General features: G+C 39.7%; 4 protein-coding genes across 6 annotated transcripts; 1 reads left to right on the plus strand and 3 right to left on the minus strand.

Annotated features, from left to right (window-relative positions):
- The first annotated feature begins 951 nt into the window (after positions 1-951).
- On the plus strand, positions 952-4,333 carry LOC141825066 (scarecrow-like protein 9). 2 transcript variants are annotated; one of them, XM_074712444.1, is made up of 3 exons: positions 952-1,032; positions 1,493-3,846; positions 3,917-4,222. In XM_074712444.1, exon 2 carries the CDS (start codon positions 1,509-1,511, stop codon positions 3,750-3,752), a length of 2,244 nt encoding a protein of 747 aa, XP_074568545.1. In that variant the 5' UTR covers positions 952-1,032; positions 1,493-1,508; the 3' UTR covers positions 3,753-3,846; positions 3,917-4,222. The 2 variants fall into 2 exon arrangements, with proteins under 2 accessions (XP_074568545.1, XP_074568544.1); XM_074712443.1 differs by having other exon boundaries at positions 953-1,032; positions 1,484-3,846; positions 3,917-4,333.
- A 480-nt stretch (positions 4,334-4,813) lies between these two features.
- LOC141824185 (E3 ubiquitin-protein ligase RDUF2-like) lies at positions 4,814-6,492 on the minus strand. Its single transcript, XM_074711428.1, has one exon. It carries the CDS (start codon positions 6,292-6,294, stop codon positions 5,194-5,196), a length of 1,101 nt encoding a protein of 366 aa, XP_074567529.1. The 5' UTR covers positions 6,295-6,492; the 3' UTR covers positions 4,814-5,193.
- A 1,583-nt stretch (positions 6,493-8,075) lies between these two features.
- LOC141824454 (transcription initiation factor IIA large subunit-like) lies at positions 8,076-14,079 on the minus strand. 2 transcript variants are annotated; one of them, XM_074711750.1, is made up of 11 exons: positions 13,844-14,079; positions 13,532-13,696; positions 13,272-13,412; positions 13,064-13,118; positions 12,893-12,951; positions 12,571-12,696; positions 10,629-10,760; positions 10,475-10,529; positions 10,224-10,399; positions 10,065-10,148; positions 8,076-8,258 (listed from the first exon to the last, which is right to left on the minus strand). In XM_074711750.1, exons 1-11 carry the CDS (start codon positions 13,958-13,960, stop codon positions 8,235-8,237), a joined length of 1,134 nt encoding a protein of 377 aa, XP_074567851.1. In that variant the 5' UTR covers positions 13,961-14,079; the 3' UTR covers positions 8,076-8,234. The 2 variants fall into 2 exon arrangements, with proteins under 2 accessions (XP_074567851.1, XP_074567850.1); XM_074711749.1 differs by having other exon boundaries at positions 13,272-13,424.
- Positions 14,080-14,688: 609 nt separating this feature from the next.
- Positions 14,689-18,142, minus strand: LOC141824045 (serine/threonine-protein phosphatase PP1-like). Its single transcript, XM_074711277.1, has 4 exons — positions 17,675-18,142; positions 16,137-16,696; positions 15,848-16,062; positions 14,689-14,942 (listed from the first exon to the last, which is right to left on the minus strand). Exons 1-3 carry the CDS (start codon positions 17,850-17,852, stop codon positions 15,874-15,876), a joined length of 927 nt encoding a protein of 308 aa, XP_074567378.1. The 5' UTR covers positions 17,853-18,142; the 3' UTR covers positions 14,689-14,942; positions 15,848-15,873.
- Positions 18,143-19,369: the final 1,227 nt, after the last annotated feature.

Here is a 19,369-nt window from a genome sequence, read left to right on the forward strand (position 1 = left end):
TATATTAAAATATTATTTATTAATTTAGTTAAATTATTTAAATTTTATTAAATTTATTTTAAATTTATGAAAATTATTTTAAAATAGTTGTAGAACTAAGTAAAGTTACGTTGAAGCAGTTATCTAAATACTAAATTTTAAATCTTAAAATTTAAATCCTAAATACTATTATATCAAAATAATCTGAATCAATTTAATTAAAATTATTAAAACTTCATTAAAATTATTTTAAATTGATCAAAATTAATTTTAAAATAATTATAAATGCTACTAAATTACTGTCACACAGTTGTAAAAGTTATTAAGTAGCTACTACGCAGTTATAGATAAATCCTAAATTTTAAATTATAAATCTTAAAATCTTAAATTCTAAAATCTTAGACCTTAAATTTAAACTTTGAATATTATTATATCAAAATACTTTTTATCAATTAGATTAAAATTATTTAAATTTTATCAAAATAATTTAAATTGATCAAAGAACTAAGCTGCTATATAATTATATAGATAAATTGTAAAATTTTGAATTATAAATTTTAAATTTATTATATCAAAACATTATTTGTCAACTTAATGAAAATTATTTAAATTCATCAAAAATTATTTTAATATAATTATAGAAGCTATTAAATAGTTAATATAATTATATTATATTAATTATTATACGTTATAATAATTAATTATAATAAAGTGTTTCTTTCACACTAATTATAATAAGCGGGTCACCCACCGCCGACTCAGCTCTCGGGCGGGCCCCACCCAGCCATGAACACGGTGGGTACAATCGATTAAATTAGCCCGATTCACACTACCACGATCGGATGGCCAACCAAACGCACATCGTACCGTTGAATTTCCATCGGACGGGTTGTCTTCCACCACGTTGCCTGGTAAAGCGCCTATAAATGAGATTGTTATAATCCTACGCCGAAAGGGGGAAAAAAGGGCGGTACGGAAGCTATCGGGCCTCGCTTCTCGTCTTCGCGAGCTCGACAAGACTTCGCCTCTTCCGGCCTTCGCCTTCTTCAAGAGGTTAGCTTTTCCTCCTGCTTCTCATCCTCCTGCTCGCTTGTCTTTGATTCGATCTTATCTGTAGATTTATGGAAAGTAAACTTACCATCTTTGCTTCTTTTGTGGATTTTCAAATTGATTCCATGAATACATAGGAGGATTCCTTGAAGTTTTGCTTGATCTTAGTGGGCGGATACTAATATTTTGTCGCTTGTTCTTCCCATTAAGTCATCTTTCATTCGTTTTTGGTATGGAGATTTGATGCGTGCAGCTACTGACTTTGAAAGTTCTGTTCAGAATTTGAATTGTTGATTTGACTCCGCCTTTTGGGTGTTGTGTTCGTTCGTGACGAATCGTAGGGGTTTTTTTTGGGACCTTCTGGTTCTTTTCTTTATTTTGACAATTGATAGTTTGTGACGTCTTAGGCTTGATGACTACTTTACATTGCTCATGCATGATCTATACAAATTAGGTTTTGCAGGGGCTATTTCGGCTCAATGGTTATGGATTCCGGTCTTCAGGAATTTTCCGGCATGATGAGCGGATGGAGCAATGATGATTCGTTCTCTGATCAAAACATTTTTCGGGCCATTGGATTACGAGAACCGCAGCCTTATCTAGGTTTTAGTCACAGTGCGGAATTGCCCCAAATGGCCTCTGGTACCAACACAAATGCCAATCCCACTTCCAGCACCAGCACGATCACTGAGGGAGATAGCCCGGAAGATGGTGATATCTTCTGTTCAGACATGTCCCTTAGTTACATTAGCAAAATACTCATGGAGGAAGATATAGATGGAAAAATCAGCACTTATACGGAAGAGTCAACCCTAAGAGCTGCAGAGAAACCCTTCTATGACATCCTCGGCCAGAATTACCCACCATCTCCAGAGAGACCACCGCTTGAAGTTCAGCAAAGTTTGGCAAACCTTGACTTTACCGACAATCGTGAAAATGGTAACTTATGTTCTAGCTGTGGTACAAGTAAAGCTAATGGCTTTGTTGGTAATAGCTTTATCTCTGACTCCAGCAATGGCCACGATTTGAGTTCACAGTCTAGTTCCTTTAGTAATTTGTTTCCATCTCCATCAAACTCTTCAAACTGTATCAGCAGCGAAAAGAAACCTGTCGTCGATGTTTCCATGTCTCCCAGTCTATTCTTCAAAAGCATGCCTGCATGGCATTTCAAGAAAGGAGTTGAAGAAGCAAGCAAGTTCCTTCCTAGTAATGATAAATTGGCGATCAATTTAGATGTTTCACCATCACAGCTACTGAGAGGAGATAGGCCATTTATTACGAAGGCAAAGCTGGAGGCTAGAGAATGTCTCTCATATGGATTCAGAGGTCGAAAAAATCCAAGCCAAGATGACCTGGATTTAGTAGAGCGGAGGAGCAATAAGCAGTCAGCTGTTTCCTCTGAGGGAGAGATGAGGTCAGAAATGTTTGACATGATTTTGCTCTGCCAGAGAGGCAAATGCCAAAAGAACATATCTGCCCTAAGGGAAGAAAAGCAGAATGAAGCTATCAAACTTGCACAGAATTGTTCCTCAAAAGGATTGAATGGTGGCAAGACACGAGGAAAGAAACAAACTAAGAAAGAAGTGGTGGATCTTAGAACTCTTCTCATACATTGTGCTCAAGCAGTGGCAGCAGATGACCGCCAAACTGCTGATCAATTATTGAAGCAGATTAGACAGCATTCTTCCCCAGATGGAGATGCAACTCAGAAGCTGGCATATTGCTTTGCAGATGGTCTTGAGGCCCGATTGGCTGGTACGGGAAGTCAGATCTATCATGCCCTTGTGGCAAAAAGGACAACTGCCACAGATATATTGAAGGCCTATCATCTGTATCTTGCTGCATGCCCTTTCAAGAGAATTTCATACTTTTTTGCTAATCAGACAATCCTTAATGTGACAGATAAGGCATCCAAAGTGCACATCATAGACTTTGGCATTTATTTTGGGTTCCAATGGCCATGCCTTATCCAGCGTCTCTCAGCTAGGGATGGCGACCCTCCAAATCTGCGGATAACTGGTATTGATGTACCACAACCAGGTTTCCGTCCCACAGAGAGAATCGAAGAGACAGGACGTAGGTTAGCAGATTATGCCAAGAGTTTTAATATCCCTTTCGAGTATCAGGCTATCGCTTCTAAATGGGAAAATATTCAGGTCGAGGATCTTCACATTAATAAAGATGAGGTTGTGGTTGTCAATTGCCTATACCGCTTCAGAAATCTTGTGGATGAGACTGTGGTTGTAGACAGCCCTAGGAATAGAGTCCTGAACATGATAAGGAGGATGAACCCTGATGTTTTTATACATGGAATAGTGAACGGGTCATACAGTGCACCCTTTTTCATCACACGCTTCCGAGAAGCTCTGTTCCACTATTCCGCTTTGTTCGACATGCTCGAAACAAATGTAGCACGCCACAATGAACAGAGGTTGTTGATTGAGAGGGATCTCTTTGGCAGAGATGCTCTTAATGTTATAGCATGTGAAGGTTCAGAAAGGGTGGAAAGACCCGAGACTTGTAAGCAGTGGCAGGTTAGAAATCTCAGGGCTGGGTTTGAACAGCTCCCACTCAACCCTGACATTGTGAAGAAAGCTAAGCATAAGGTGAAAACCAACTACCACAGGGATTTTCTTATCGGTGAAGATAATCGGTGGTTGATTCAGGGATGGAAGGGAAGAATCATTTATGCAATATCGACATGGAAGCCCAATGATGCTTAGTATCAGAATCTGAAGATATTCATCAAACTGTACATGCGTTAATCAGGAGATATAAGCAACTCAACACGATTCATCTCAACCAACATATGACTAGGTAAACATCATTCACTGCTTTTCTATCGTGTACTTCAACTGGAAATTTATGCATTCTGATTGATGAACAGATTCTCTGACTTACAAAACCTAATGAACAACTTGGAGCTGCTGATAACTGAGAGGGAGGACACAGTTGGATTGTTTCCAGATAACACACAAAGAATATGCTAATTATGACCGCCAGCCATTTGCAAGCTGTTGTTTACACATGGTGGATCTCTCATTGTCTAAATTAAGCGTGCATGCCACGCCCATGGCTGTTGCAGGGGACACGCACTAATAGCTAATCCCTGTATTTAATTATTGATCATGGTGCACTTTGCTGGTTTTGTTTGTCATTGAATAGTGTAATGCATATATATTATATTATTATATGTGTAGACCAGGCTGGCCCGTGCTATTTGGGGAATGACCATCAAGGATTACACGGTATGATACTTGGTGAATTTTATAATGCCTATGCCCATGGCTTTTTTGAGTGCAAATTGATTCCTATTTTGTATCTGTTCTAACTACTTACTATTCTACTCATTCTCATCCCATCACATCCTAACTGTTAAGAGAGATAGAGTAATTGAGAAATGCAAAAAAAAGGAAAGGATTATTAAATAATTTGAAAGGTACTACTGACTTAATTAAATATAATTAAAGTAGAAACCTTCTAGTTCTTATCATAACATTTTATTCAATAGTTGTAGGGTAAGTTATCTGGTTGACCAAGCTAACGGTGCTTGGTAATGCAGGTTTTGTTTCTGACTTTTGGTATTTATTCAACTGCAGGTTCGATCGGTTTGTGTTTGTATTCTGTGAGTTGGATGAGCAAGAGAAGTCAACCGGATATAGATTGTGAGTAATTTCCATCTCAATTTTTTTTCAATAAAAATCTAAACAACTAGTTTTATCCAATTATTATAGACAAAAAGTAATATAATACTAGTTCATTTTATGAATGATGTAGAAGAAACTTTGTGGATTGAATATTATATAGAAAATGAAAACTCAAACACATGCTAGATATGAAGATGTTCTTCACATTGTCCAGGACATGTACTATTTAGTAGCATAACCTGACTCATCACCAAACATTACAACTACACCTCGTGCCAACTATTATGCAACTATAGCTAGAAGCAACAACAAGAAACAAAATTTTCAAAGGGAAAGAACAAATCCAAGCTCCTTGGATGCAAAGCCAATGGATCAAATTTACTCCTTGGATGAATAGAACAGATCCAGAGTCTTGTAACAAAACAAATTCATCTAGTTGATTTGGATTCGAGTTCTACAGCATCTTATATTTTCAGTGATGAAGCTACCACTGCAAATTTGTATACTCAAACATGGTTCATGGTGGACTAGTATATTCTGAGCTCGATCGCGGAGAAGAAACCCTCTGTGGTCGCCTAAAGAAGGAGAACAAACTGCGAATTGCCCGACCAATTCCTCCCCTCTCCCTTGAACTTCTCCCTCCTGAGGTCCATGAGACCCTCCTTGGTGCACCATTGTTGTTGAATCCACCATCCATCTCGGTGTAAACTGCTGGGAACTCCCGTTCCTCGGTGGTTCTCCGGCTACCCGCGAACCTTCCCACTGCAAATCCTCCACCAGGAAGCCTCCAAATTGTTAGGCCCACTGTCTCCTCCTCGTTCCCGGATGCAGCCGGGGAAGCGGCGGCAGCAGTGTGCTCGTTGCCTTGGGGCGCCGACACCGTAGTAGCTTGTCCTGGGACTTCCGCCGGCATCTCGTGACGGCATACAGGGCATGAGTTGCGGAGCGAAAGCCATGGCAAGATGCAATCTTGATGGTAGATGTGTTTGCAGGGCATCTCGCGAGCCTCGGTCCCGAGCTCGAAGGCGTCCATGCAGATCGCGCAGTGGCAGTCTATATCGATATGGCCTTCGACGATCTCTACAGTCGGCATCGACTCAATGGCGGCCTTCGATGCCGGCGGATGCTCGTTTCCTCGGATGCGACCGACGCCGTTGATCTCCAGATGAGCGAGCTGCTCGAGAAGGCGGTCGAATCCGGATCCCATCAGAAAATCCGAGATGCTTTCCGGCAAGGGGCGGAGGCCGGATCCGGTGCCCTCGTCGTAGTAAAGCTCGAAGCCTCCAGCGGCGGCCCCGTCCACGTCACGTTCGCCTCCTCCTCCCGATGAGCCACGAAGCACGATGACCGGATTGAACGGCGAGCGGTCTCCGGAAGCGCCGCGGCGGTTGCGGCGAAACCTGAGGTCGGAGGAAGGACGGGATCTGGGAGCTGCGGCGGCAGGCGGCCCGTCGGTGCCGGAGGGGAACCGACGGCGGGGAGGAGGGGAGGCGCCCACCTCTTCGAGGAAACCCCCGTCGCAGTCGGGGCAGACGATGGCGCCCTCCGGCCACACCCGCACTAAGCGGCTACACCGGTAGCACCAGTACGACGACGCCGTCGCCATGGAAGAAGGCATCACGAACAAAGATCCAAACTTTCTCCCAGAGAGGAACGAATCAATCAACCAAACAACTGGTTCCAATCTCCAATCAACAAAATCGAAGCTCGGCCCCCAAAATTGCCCAACTCCCACCGATCGATCGGCGACGTCAACCTACGGGGGCGGAGAAGAAGAGATCGAATGAGGGATTTGGCGACGCAGAGAAGAAGAGAAGAGCAAAAGGGGGATTTTTATCGAGCGCTCAAAGTCGACGAAGCATCGCATCCACGGCGTGACGACACGTTTGGAGACTTCCGCGTAACGGCGTCAACGGCCGTGTCCATTGGGGGTTGGCAGGCGGTGCCAGTGGGGATGAGTTCACAACGGCTGGTAACTAACGCCGTCAGAACAAGTGACGTTGACTAAATGCCAGGAGTCAAAATCACGAGTCGGCGATCGATCCGCAAGCGCGTCGGCGGATGGATGATGTTGGTATTTTAATTTTTCATTATTTATTTATTTATTTTATAGTTTTTGTTGTCCACCTACTGTGAGGCTGCCCGACAGCGAGCCCACGGTCAGGTCATGAGCCCGGTGAAGCTTGCCCTGACCCGAGATTACTCGTCATCATTTCTTTCTTTTTTAATAAATAATTCTTTCAATTTTTTTTTTCATTCTTCTATTCCATCCAATTTCGATCGGATGATAGCAGGTATTTTTTAAGGTAACGAATGATAGTACGTGTATTTCTGTGTAATTCTGTGCTCCAGGACATCATCGTCATTTTCATTCGACATTCTTTCCCTTGCCTTATCTGAATCTGGCGGACGGTCGCATCGTCATCACAAACTTAACGCCGTCAAGATTCGCGAACGCTCTGGGAAATTCCACGATATAAAGACCAAATTCTTTTTCGTTTCCTGATTCTTTTTTACTTTCTCTTTTTTTTTTCCTTTTCACTTTTTTCTTTTTTTTTCATCTTTTTGAGGTGCTATTTTTTATTACTCTTTTTTGGATTTGAGACAAAAGTTAATCGAGAGCACATGGACTCATCGCATCGACGCGCCGGCAGATGGTAGCAAAATCTTTAGGCCCTCTTTTTCTTTAGAAAAGAAAAGGGAATTAAACAAATGTTTTTATCTAATATTATTCGGATAAAATTAAAAGAATAATAAATAAATTTATCAAATTTCAAATGGATTAAGAATTGTGTTGAAATTCAAAAGGAGGAAGTGCAAGAGAAGCAAAAAAGTTGAAGAATTGGGGAAAAAAGGCATTATATTGTTTGTGTTTGTAAGACATGTAAACTTTCATGCCATTGGATTCGCCAAATAATTGAGGATGTGAATGGAATTAAATTATTTCCCTTTCTTTATTTCCATCTTTTCTCCTATATATATATATATATATATATATATATATATATAAAGGAAAGTGAGATATGACCAACCCCTCAATCAGTTATTTCTCCAACTCAACAGCTACCTTCATCTCACAATACTCGAATGACCATCATGATACTTCCCTTTCTTCCTGTACAACATGTGGTCATGGCAAACAAATTCAAGAGTGAATGCTTATTCTCTCGGAAGGATTTTGAGATCGCAAACAACCATTTCCTATCGAATTAATTTCTTCGCATGGCCTATCGGCCTTACAGAGGGATGATGGTAGTAAAATTGAGGGTAACCACATCATATTGTTTGTTCATCAATCATTAAGAGAAATACAAGGACTCCACTGCCCAGTTGCAAACTCGAGAAGATGAACAGAAGAAATGGTCATGAATGTCGAAATATACTGCAGTTATACGAAATAAAAAAAATGGCAACAAATTTAAAGGTTCAGAATATACCATCTTTACAAGAGAGCGTTTTTGATAATCCATTCACATAAATGCAAATAGCTTACAGAATAGATAACGCCACAGTTCATGCTTCCAGTTGACAAACTCATGGCTGCAAGGGCAAGAACATTTAGAACTCGAACTCACCGTTTGCCTGCGACAAGAAAAAGGAGGTGTCAATGTGAGTTCACATGCCACATTAAACTATGAAAAGCACTGATGTAGGACCATATAACTTATAATGGATCCATACAAGTGTTTTGGGGCTCTTGTCTACTGATATTTGGTCTATTGTTTGTGCCGTTTAGTTGAACTTACAAATTGACGGAAAATGACATTAAAATAATTGTTGAGTCACACAAAACATGCAACTACAGTGTGAAATATGGTTGAAAGGTTCTCATGGGAAAAAAAAAAGATAAACTAAAATTAAGTTGATCAATGCACAAGACATGGATGGAAATTAAGTTGCTCGATGGAAGCGAACACGAATTCAATGGAGGATTGCTCCATCAGACAATAAAATACAGATCTTACAAAATTAAGGTCATTATACCCAAATCTTAAAGCAACTTTTTGTGATTTCTTTTCTCATGTCATTTAGTTCTCCCTCCCAACTTACTCCCGGCCCTCTCAAATTACATTGATGTACTACAATTGCAACGACCCTAGAACCATAGCACTACAGTTTTGGATGTCCATATTGTACGATTTCAAAGACAATATACTACACATCTATAGAATCTACAAACTCTCGCAATTAACATTCATGTATAATGGTTTCAAAGGTCATATGATTAGTATTTTATGTCATATGCACTACATGTACTATGGTCTTGAACGCTCATACACAATGGTTTCAAAGGCTATATAATAATTTTGCATCAAGAGACCTATGTACTATGGTTCGAGTCCATGTACTACTAGTGAAAAGTCATACTATGGTTTTCTATCAAGGAAACCTATGCACTACGGTTTTAACTTTTAATGCCCTAATACTATGGTTTCAAAGACAACATACTACATTTTCAAACAGAAATCAATGATAAAAGAAAAAATCTTCAAAAGAAATACTATGTTGAGTTCTGTGCACAGTGATCTTTAGAAACCGTGTTTGTCTGATGGAGCCAAGATTACTTACGGAAGGGGGGCTTCATAAAATGTGTGTCAGATGAAAGCACTGTCAAACAAAAGGATGAAAGAAAAACTAAAACCATGTAGAACCCCAAATCAATCATCAGCTTGTGGAAGCTAGACGTTGGGCTCTAACAACATTAACAAAATACATAAACCATCAAACTTTTCACATTTCTTGCTCGAGGGCAGTCTTTTATAGTCCTTACTGTATGTAACAAAATGAAAAAAATCAAGTGTCATTCAAAAATTCATTAAATATAAATTCAGCTGTTAAAGTTTAATTTAGCATGTAGATTTATATTAAAATTTAACACTAACTATGAAAGTCAAATTTCACAACAGACAATTTGTGGATGCTCTGATATAAAGTAATCAAGCAATTAAGCATTCAACTGAAACAAACAAGCCTATCCAAATCAACAACAGTGGGCCAATTTCTTAAAGCCAAAAAGAAAAAGAGTTAAATGTTGGGCCGCCTTTGCAACAGATTGTAAATAATGAGTTAGATCTTGGGTTTCAGATCACCACGATCAAATGACAGTTACAGTTTTTAAAGATCTAAAGAATGCTGAGCTTGACATAAACTATCTGTCTTCATAGCATCATTGTGATGAGCAACTGAGACCATACCCCTTGAACAAATCGATGGAACATAATTTAATAGGATTCAAGAACACACCATCGTGAACATCCAGACCAATGGCATGAAATATTATCTAATGTTATGAGAACAATCATACAATCTGCAGGTTTTGATAGATTATAGCTAAACAACACAGCTAATCCCAAAATTAAAAAAACAAGAACTACCAATGCTAATTACCTTGTTAAAAAGAATGTCCCTGTTATTAAGATGCATTATGCCATCCTTGAGGGTACACTTCCATCTGCTTTTTGTCCGCGTGACCTATAGAGACCACCAATCAACATTAAAAAAACAAAATTCTTTGATGATATAATATGATAATCTACAAGCAAATACCTTATCAAAGAGAGCCAGAACCAAATGCTGAGTATTTGGCTCATCATCATCTTGGTCATCATCCAACTCATCATCATCGTCGTCATCTTCATTTAGGGATGGCTCATCATCTTCTTCTGCTTCATCTTTACTTGGTTTTGGTGTAGCAACAGCAGGGGTTGGAGCTCGTAGTTCAACTAAAGAAGTAAAGCAAACGGGAAAAGCATAATGTCCACTTGTAGAGAAATTTCACATTAGAGATAGGATATTACCATGGTCTCCAGGTGTATTGTAGTCTTCAGTAGTCACACCTTGGAAGGGAAACAACTTTGGCAAGAACAAAGAAGAAAAGAAAACAAATTTGTAAATAGATAGATAAGCAAAAAAAAACATAGTTTTTGGAGCAACCAGTAGTATATTGAATACATCATCATAGTCATCTTGTACTCCATCACTCTGAGGAAGTACAGCTGGTTGACCTCTGTCTGGAATGACCTTTGAAGTTACAGATCCTTGTCCATGTTTAGGTGATCCCTTATGAAGTTGGTTTACCACATTCTGCGATCACACAAAGGCAAAGAGAAAGATTAAGTCTCAGTTTCTAGTAGCAAAAATAAAAAGGTAGAAATCTTGTATTTCTAATAAATCCACATAAATAAACAAAACAAAATCTTATCATGAATACCAGATGAAAAGAACATACAACTTTGTCAAAATGTGAACCAGCAACCCTACTTGCAATTTCCAAGTGGCCAAAAATTTTACCCTAGTAAAGAGCATTTATAACAATAACTCATTGAGCAATTTTGCGTTTCTTGGTCTAAAATTCCAAAATATGGTCAGAGAAACTTAGCTGACATAACTTATCAAGAAAAATTAGAGCAGGATGCTTTTTTGCTTCATTTTTCCTCACTGACTTGGTCTAATATTTCCACACGTGCTCAGATAAATTCAACATGCAGCTGACTCTTAACTTGTTGAGAAACTAGAGCAACTTGTTTTTGTTTCTATTTATATTTGTCAGGATTACTCAGCATGGGCCCAACCAACATGATAATGTAAAAGTAGGGGCATCTTTAGCGTTTGCATTATTTCAGTAGTTTTAGAATGACTAGCATCAATGACTTTCATGTTGCAGCCAAACAACTGATACAAATGAATGAGAATTCACTAAAGGTGCTTCAGGGTTGGAGCCCATAGCAGCAATATTCAAAAGCTAATACTAGTTAAACAAAGGTCAGGGAAAAAAGCTACCCCTCAATAAAAAGCAGTGCTTCAAGGTTGGGTGCTTCAGGAAACGGATTGCTACCCTAAGAAGCATAAAGCACATTCTAGAAAGAATTTACCATCGATAGAGAAAACCTAAAATCACAAAGCACTATGCACATTCTACAAAGGACAACTGCACACAATCTAACCATCGATAGAGAAAGGATTGCTACCAAGGATTGACTGAGATCACCAAGGTTGAATATATGAAGGAACTATATCCCAAGAAAAAGAGACAGCTATGCTTAAAAGAATAAAATTTACCAGCCGCCTAGGCATAAATAATTGAACCAAAGAAATGTTCTATCATTATCAGTAGCATGCCATTTTAGGGACCAAACATTTTGCATTTTGAAATAATGCAAAAGGCATCCATTTCAACATTACAGCAAATTCCAACAACTAAATGAGCACCTTAGACATTTTTGAAGATAAACGTCATCAAGCGATTCACAACAAATTGCTCCAGTAAAATGTCTAAGGTGATAGGATCACAACAACCTTGTCATTGGTACCTTACTGACCAATTCTTGTGATAGGATCAAAAACTTCATCTAAATAAAAGTGCGTCCAGGTTAGTGTTTCCCAGTGATTACTTTATAGTTTATGATAATAATTCAGCTTACAGTGAAATTAGCACAATAGAGAGTCAAATCTAATGTAGCAAGATTTAAAGAAAATTGAAGTTTGACACCAAAAGTTTGATCAGACTCGCACTTCATCAGGAAGAGTTCCTTTTTTCCATTTTAGTCTCTTTGATTAGGGTTTAGATCTCAATCTAGCTTATACCCGAGATCACAAGTTTTTCAATGAGAATATCCACTCACTTGTAATGTAATCAAACTTTGAGAATACTTATACAGTTTGAAACTTTTCAACTAAAGAATTTGTGGTGTTAATAATTTTAAAAGAAGAGCCAAATTAAGTAAAGAAAATTAAATCAAGACGCTAAATGAGATATTCAAACATACATAGGCTAATTTGAGAATCAAATCAAACGTAGTCAACAAACTGCAATAAAATTTCCTTATGATTAATGAGATTCAGTCATATTTTAGCAAACATCAAGCAGATATGCAACTCAAAAGAGGGTATCTACCTGTGGCAAAGAAAATTCTATTGTAATATCTCCACTTCCATCTTGTTGCGGTAAATAACCTCCAGGGTTTAAACGGGAAGGATAGTCATCCCTTTTACGTTTCCCGGAGGAATTCATAAAAAAGTCCTTCATCCAATATAATAAATTGTAAATAACAAGTATCAATCGTATAAAAAAAGACACTTGCAATTATAGTAAAAAGAAAGGGGCAAAATCAAGCAATAGAACCTACCCATAGGACAAATATCCTCAATTATCAGTAATGCGATTACTAGGACTCCTGTCCCTAATCAAACTAAAGAAGGAAAGGAATACTGCATACCTGAGTCATGGCATGCTGAGATGAACCTCTATCAGTCTCTTGGCGGCCATCAACATAAGCTGTATTCCACACGCATCAGCAAACAAAGCCACTTACTCCAACCTCACACTCGATGAAGAATTATAGCATAATGTAATCAGACAAGGAAATTGATATATCCTTTTAGCTTACCGACATTAACATCTACCCCAAGAGGCCTTTGGCTCATCCACGGCGAAGGTGGTTGCTGACCAATAAGACAATGCAACTTAATCAGATCCCGTGTTATCACAATTCATGTCCATAAACAGAGCATAACTCATGGCATTAGGTAAAACATGAAGAAAATGTATCACTGGAGAATCATACAAAATTTTTTTTATAAATTACATTACTGTACCATGTAAGGACTAGGTCTTCCAGTTTTCAAATCCAGGCTATTTCTGATATCTGCAATTGGAGACGGAGCATAATCGGAGGGGCCAGTGGGTATGTTATACATCCCCGAATCAGTTCCAGGTAGTGGTGTCTGTATGGGAGTCTGCAAGGGAGTCTGCAAGAATGCCCAAATATACACTAATCTAACATCGGACCAAAAGTGAATGATTAAGTTAAACTAATGAAAACAAAAAAAAAAAAAAGACAATGAACTCTACTCACCGGTGGGAAAAGCATATCTGCAGTTGGAGTCTCGTACTCCTCGATCGGCCCCTCGTAAGGCACGTTGAGATCATGCACCGGCGTCGGGGCGACATTCTTCTGCGGGGCCGGCCTCTCGATGTTGCCGGGTATAGCGCCGGCCTGCACCATCTTCATCTCCCACATCTGCGCCCATCACAAAAAGAACCAAAGTAAGCCGAAACACTAACTTCTCGAAAAGGGAGGAAGCCCCGGACAGGAGGCGAACATAAGAAAGATCGGAAGACGAGGGCAATATCATCTCGGCTCAGACATCAAGGAGGAAGTAATTACCGCCTGGAGCTCCGCAAGGGCGCTCTCCCCGGCGCCGAAGTTGATGAACTCGTCGCGGATCTTACTGATGACATCGTCCACCACCTGGATGTAGACGGCGGAGACGTTGGTCGCCATTTCCACCGATTGAAGAATCCTCCCGGAAAGGAGGGGGCGAAATTCTTGCGCTAGGGATTGTTCTCGGGCGGTGGGGGAGAAGCGAAAGGGGGGGAAGCAGGAGGAAAAGAGACCGAGGACGGCCGATCGCGGACGGGAGAGCTCGGAATTGAGGTGGAGAATATAAATAGGTTAGCATCCGGAAAGAAGGCGTGTGTACACGTGTCGCTATCTGGGCTGAGGAGCGTTTAGACTTGAGTCGGGCTTGGAATAGGAGGGCATTCGAAGTCCAACTGTCAACGAAATTCCAGCTGATCGGTGAACGATGGAGTGATGGTAGTTGAGTTAGTTGGGCTCAGCTGAGGTGAAGAAAAATAGAATCTGTTAATTATTATTATTATTATTTATGAGTACATAATAAATTATATATATTCCATACTATTTATTAGTGAAGAGATTACGATATCGTCATCTTAATTTCTTCTTTTATAGAATTTTTTTTTATATTCAAGTTCAATGTCTATTTTAGTTTCGATTGATTTAATACGGTGTGCTATAATTCTCGATAAAACTAGATCTCGTACGAGTGCGTATGATTTAGAATTCACACGGTTAAAAAACAATTCCACCACCAACTGATATGTCGATTTAAATTTTTCGTCGATTTTTGATATTTTATATTAGTTTTTGATTTACTAATGTAAAATGACCTTTGATCATTGAACAAACGAATGCAATAAAAAAAACCAAAGAGAGAAAAAGAAACTGTTACCAAACTAGAGAGTAGAATTACCTCGATGTGAATATACAATTAAGGTTCTGAACGTAGAAAAAAAAATCTGGAATATGAAACTTGAGACATAAATGGAGATATGGAGGAAGTCGATTACAACAAATCACCATGTGGCCATGGCATATTATTACAGCACCTCTGCACCTCAAAGTTCCCTGTTGTTGAGATCATCTGCTGCCTTAGTATCTTTAACCGGTGCAGCCAAATTACCTGGAGAACAAAATTTGTTTAGTATGATGAACAAGAACAGAGGAGATGCAGTGGCTACTAGGAACGACATGCATACAGTAAAAAAGGTGTGCAAAAGATTGGGGCGATTAATGTGATTGCATAGTTCAATTATGCAATGATCAGATAAAATATACAACTACTGAATCAGTGAGTACATCTACTCTTTAGCTTCAAAATTGCCATTTATGTGAACCAACAGATTTGCATGATCTTATCATAATGAACAAGAACAGAGAATGGCATAGCAACTAGGCACAAAGCACAAGCAGCTAAACACAAAGACAAGAAAAGATTACACGCTGCAGTTCCACAGTGCATGCAGCTAGTTTTAGCTTCAAAAATGCCATGTATATGAACTGACCGACAGGTTGGTAGGATCTTAGAGCAAGGCTTAGCTCCAACTTAAGTTTCATAATTTTCACTTGGCATTTGATGTATATATCTTCAGTCTAACCTAAATTCAAGTTTTGCCTTTGGATTCATCATCTTATATCCTTGTAGATTTTCAGTTCCCAGTATCACAACTTTACACTAGCACATTCAGCTTTAAATCCCAATTTTCAATTTGGGGAAAAAAATTTGTTTCTTGCTGATCAGACTCCAAAAGGCAGCTAAATCAGTGGCACTGAATTCACAGATATCAAATGGCATTCCAGCAACACCCAAGTTTTTTCCCATGTAAGCAATCTGTCAAAGCGATACAAAATTTGGAGGTGTCTCAACTAACACCAAAAAAGGATATGAAAGATCAGATATAAGTTTTTATGTATGGCAAAAATATGCTTATATGATTTGGTTACAGGAATATTATAATACCCAGAAGAAAAAGTTTCAAACGTCAACACCAAGCAAATGAAGATAACTCAGGCCAATGTTACACTAACCTTGATAGTAATTCCATGTTTGATTACTAAATTCTTGTAGGGAACATGGTTTTTGGTTTCTTTTCAGCAGGTTTGAGAATTTGGAAGGAGCACATCAATGTTTCATCAACACTCATCATGGCTCCAGCATTATCAAACTCACCACAGTAATTTGGGGCTGAGAATATTGTTACAAGCTGTTTGTCAGCAAAAAATTCATAGCCATCCTCCACAACCTTAAAAAACACTGACCAAAGTTAGTATACGAACATGCAAGAGAGATCACAAAAGTATGACATTAAGATACTACCTGATGCGCCCTACAGACGAGATCTAGATCATGTCTGGCTAAGAAATCAGTAACTGTATCTGCACCAAAAGTCCAAGACACCCCCCTGTCATTTTCTCCCCAACCTTCAACATCTCTACCAGGATCAGCCCAAAGCAAGTCACATATTAAACCACTATCAGGGACATCACATGGTCGATGTATAGTTTTTATTTGTTCCAACCTTGATAAATCAGGGGACAATCCACCGTGCATGCATAATATCTTGTTATCAATTAAAGCAACCACTGGAAGGCAGTTAAAGCAATCACTAAATACCTTCCACAGTCTCACACTAAACCGTCGCTTACATTCATCATAAAATCCATATATTCTATTAATTGAAGCACATTCATGGTTTCCACGCAGAAGGAAGAAGTTTTCTGGGTACTTAATTTTGTATGCAAGTAGTAGGCAGATTGTTTCCAAACTTTGCTTTCCTCTATCCACGTAGTCACCTAAGAATAGATAATTAGCAGATGGAGGAAAGCCTCCATACTCAAAAAGCCTTAAGAGATCACTATACTGTCCATGGATATCACCTAAATTCAGAAAATAAAGGCATAGTCAATTTAGGAAGGACTTCAAACACAAAAATCATGAAGAATCAGCAAAAGATGGTTTCTAACGAACAATTTTATCCACTAAAATGGAGAATATCCAGTAGCAGCAGCAAAATTACTGAGCTTAGGCATGTATTTGTCATCTGGGGCCTAACAAACAATGACCATAAAAATGTGACAACAAAAAAGCATTTCTCAATATGATGTTTAAAACAATGTACTTTTAAAAGCTTTGCTTTTTTCCCCCTCAAAATAATCAGGAACCCTGAAGAACTTAGTCCATTTTTTTCACTGAGTTAATAAATCATTTGATACATGCAATAACTGTTAACACGAATTCACCAAGTTAATAGAAAAGATGCAAAATTACAACTTCCCAGCAACACATATACCAATTGAATACTCCAAGAGAAGGAATCAATTAATTTTGAACTGGTTTATAACAAAGCTGTAGATTTCCCAAACCTATCTCCATCATCAACATGCATGATCCTAGTAGGATTTCAATGAGGCTTAACCTCCAGGTTGCATTTTCGTCAGCATTGTTAGTGAGATGCATCAAACAAAGTATTCCTTGTCCAGCATTAACATATTCTAATCGTATAGAAATATAGTAATTTATATTTCACACAATCTTTCTAATTAAAAAGAGTGAATTGATCAAAGAAAGAGTGTAGTTTGAGGGAATTGCAAACAATCAACCAATAATAATATACATTCAGTATATTCCTCAACAACTTGTGACCCAAGCTTCCTGACTATGTTAGAAAATAATACAAGCTTCAGGGGAAAAAAATAATACATACTGCACTCATAACTTCAGTTGATAAAGAAAATCTTTTTTAATAGATTAACCAGAAAAGAAAGGAATCGCTAGACAAATTTTATAGATCCATAAATAAACCACGATGGCGATCAACCAATAAACCAAGGGAAAGTAAAGGGAAGTAAGCTGACCGCAGATCTTGATGGGGGCTTCAAGTTCGAGGAGGTTGGGCTGGGCGAGGAAGATCTCGCGAGAGGCGACGCAAAGCTGGTGGATCTCCGCCTCCGTTAGGCGGATTAACGTCCCAGGCCTTGCCGTCTGCACCTCCAGCAGCCGGCTGATGATGCCGTCGAGCACCTCGCCATCCATCAGACCCGATCAATTAAAAAACTTAACAAAGAAAACAAGAGAAGGCACTTCCTCCCTCCTTTATCGCCCTGTCGGCACGCCCCCTGTCCTCTTGTTGTTGCCGTCCAAGGAGGAATAGTAACGAAGAAGGCTAACTTTGATTGGAAGGGACAGAGACTAGGTAGCGAAGGTGACGGGCGGCGATCGCAACGCACCGACGCGGCGGCGGAGGCGGCGCCGATGAGAATCTTCGTTAGGGTGGGGGTTGGGGTGGGTGGCGGGTGTACCGCGACCGGCCGAGTCCGTGGGTTCACTGGACAAAATTTCACTTTTTTAATCCCCAAAGCTTAACATCATTTCATTTAACCCCTCGTACTTTCAAAAATACTATCTATTCTTCGCTAAACTGCTCGCTCATCCTGGGCATCGAAAGCCACCTCAATTGGCTTCCGTTCCTCCACTACGGCGACTGCTTCAGCAACCGCCGTCGGCCAAGACCGCTCCTTCCCTTACCACTGCAAGCCGCCTGAGACCTCGTGCTGGAGACATTCACCATGAACCTCACCGGCGGCGGCGAGTTTTCGCAGCGTTGATCATGGCATCATATTCAGATGTAACTACTAGAATCGCCGGCTGTCCAGCGCGACAGAGCTGTTTGGCGCGAAAAAGTCTCCTTCCTTTTCCGACGAAGACAGTGGGCGGCCACCCGTCACTGTCATCAGCGCCACGCGGCACTGCCCGCGGCCGTGGTCGGTGGTTTGTCTTAACCTCTTTCGAATTCCGTCAAGCACGTGCAAGTCACTAGCTTTTCTCGAATTAAATAAAACACAACTGTGTTTTTGTTCGTTTACTGAAACATTTTACAGTTATTAAATTTTACTCGTTAATTATGTGAAACAAGGAATGTTAATTTAGACCAAAGATAATATAAATTAAAAAAAAAACCTCCAAAAATGAAGTTGCATATGTGATATGCAAAGTTAAATTCAAAATGCGTTGTATTAATTATATTTTAAATTAAATTATATTTTACTATCAAATAGTTGAAAATTAATAGGTTGAAATGGATAGCAAATTGGGCCGACCTCTGCGTACTCCTTCCACCACCATTCAGGCATTCGTCATGTTCTCTAGGCGACAAACGCCGGGACCCGCAACTTGATCAGGAACTGACCTCTCATTTTCCCGTGAATCATGATTCGAGTCGAGCAGATAATCTGAGAGCTCCGCACCTTCGCCACTCCAGAATCCAGATCGATGAAGCATCACCGTTAGGTGCGAGATCAGCGGTGGACGATGTAGGGTGAATTTCTGGGTTTTGTTTTCAAGTGCGAATAGTAAATTTGAAGACCCGTACACGAACACCGCCGTGAACAGGGAGGTTGTGGCAGTTTTTATCCGCACGCCAACGTGGCGTTACGGCGCGCGACGGCTGCTTAGGGGCCCGCTTTGGCAGATATGGTGGGGTCTACCTTTGTCGCTTATCTGCAAAGCCGATGATTAACGAAACGCGAATAATTTTACTTTGCCCCCAGTAA

The sequence above is a fragment of the Curcuma longa genome, chromosome 3 (genome assembly GCF_044706935.1).
Source record: "Curcuma longa cultivar G26 ecotype Majalengka, Jawa Barat chromosome 3, ITB_CL_G26_1.1, whole genome shotgun sequence".
Classification (NCBI taxonomy): domain Eukaryota; kingdom Viridiplantae; phylum Streptophyta; class Magnoliopsida; order Zingiberales; family Zingiberaceae; genus Curcuma; species Curcuma longa.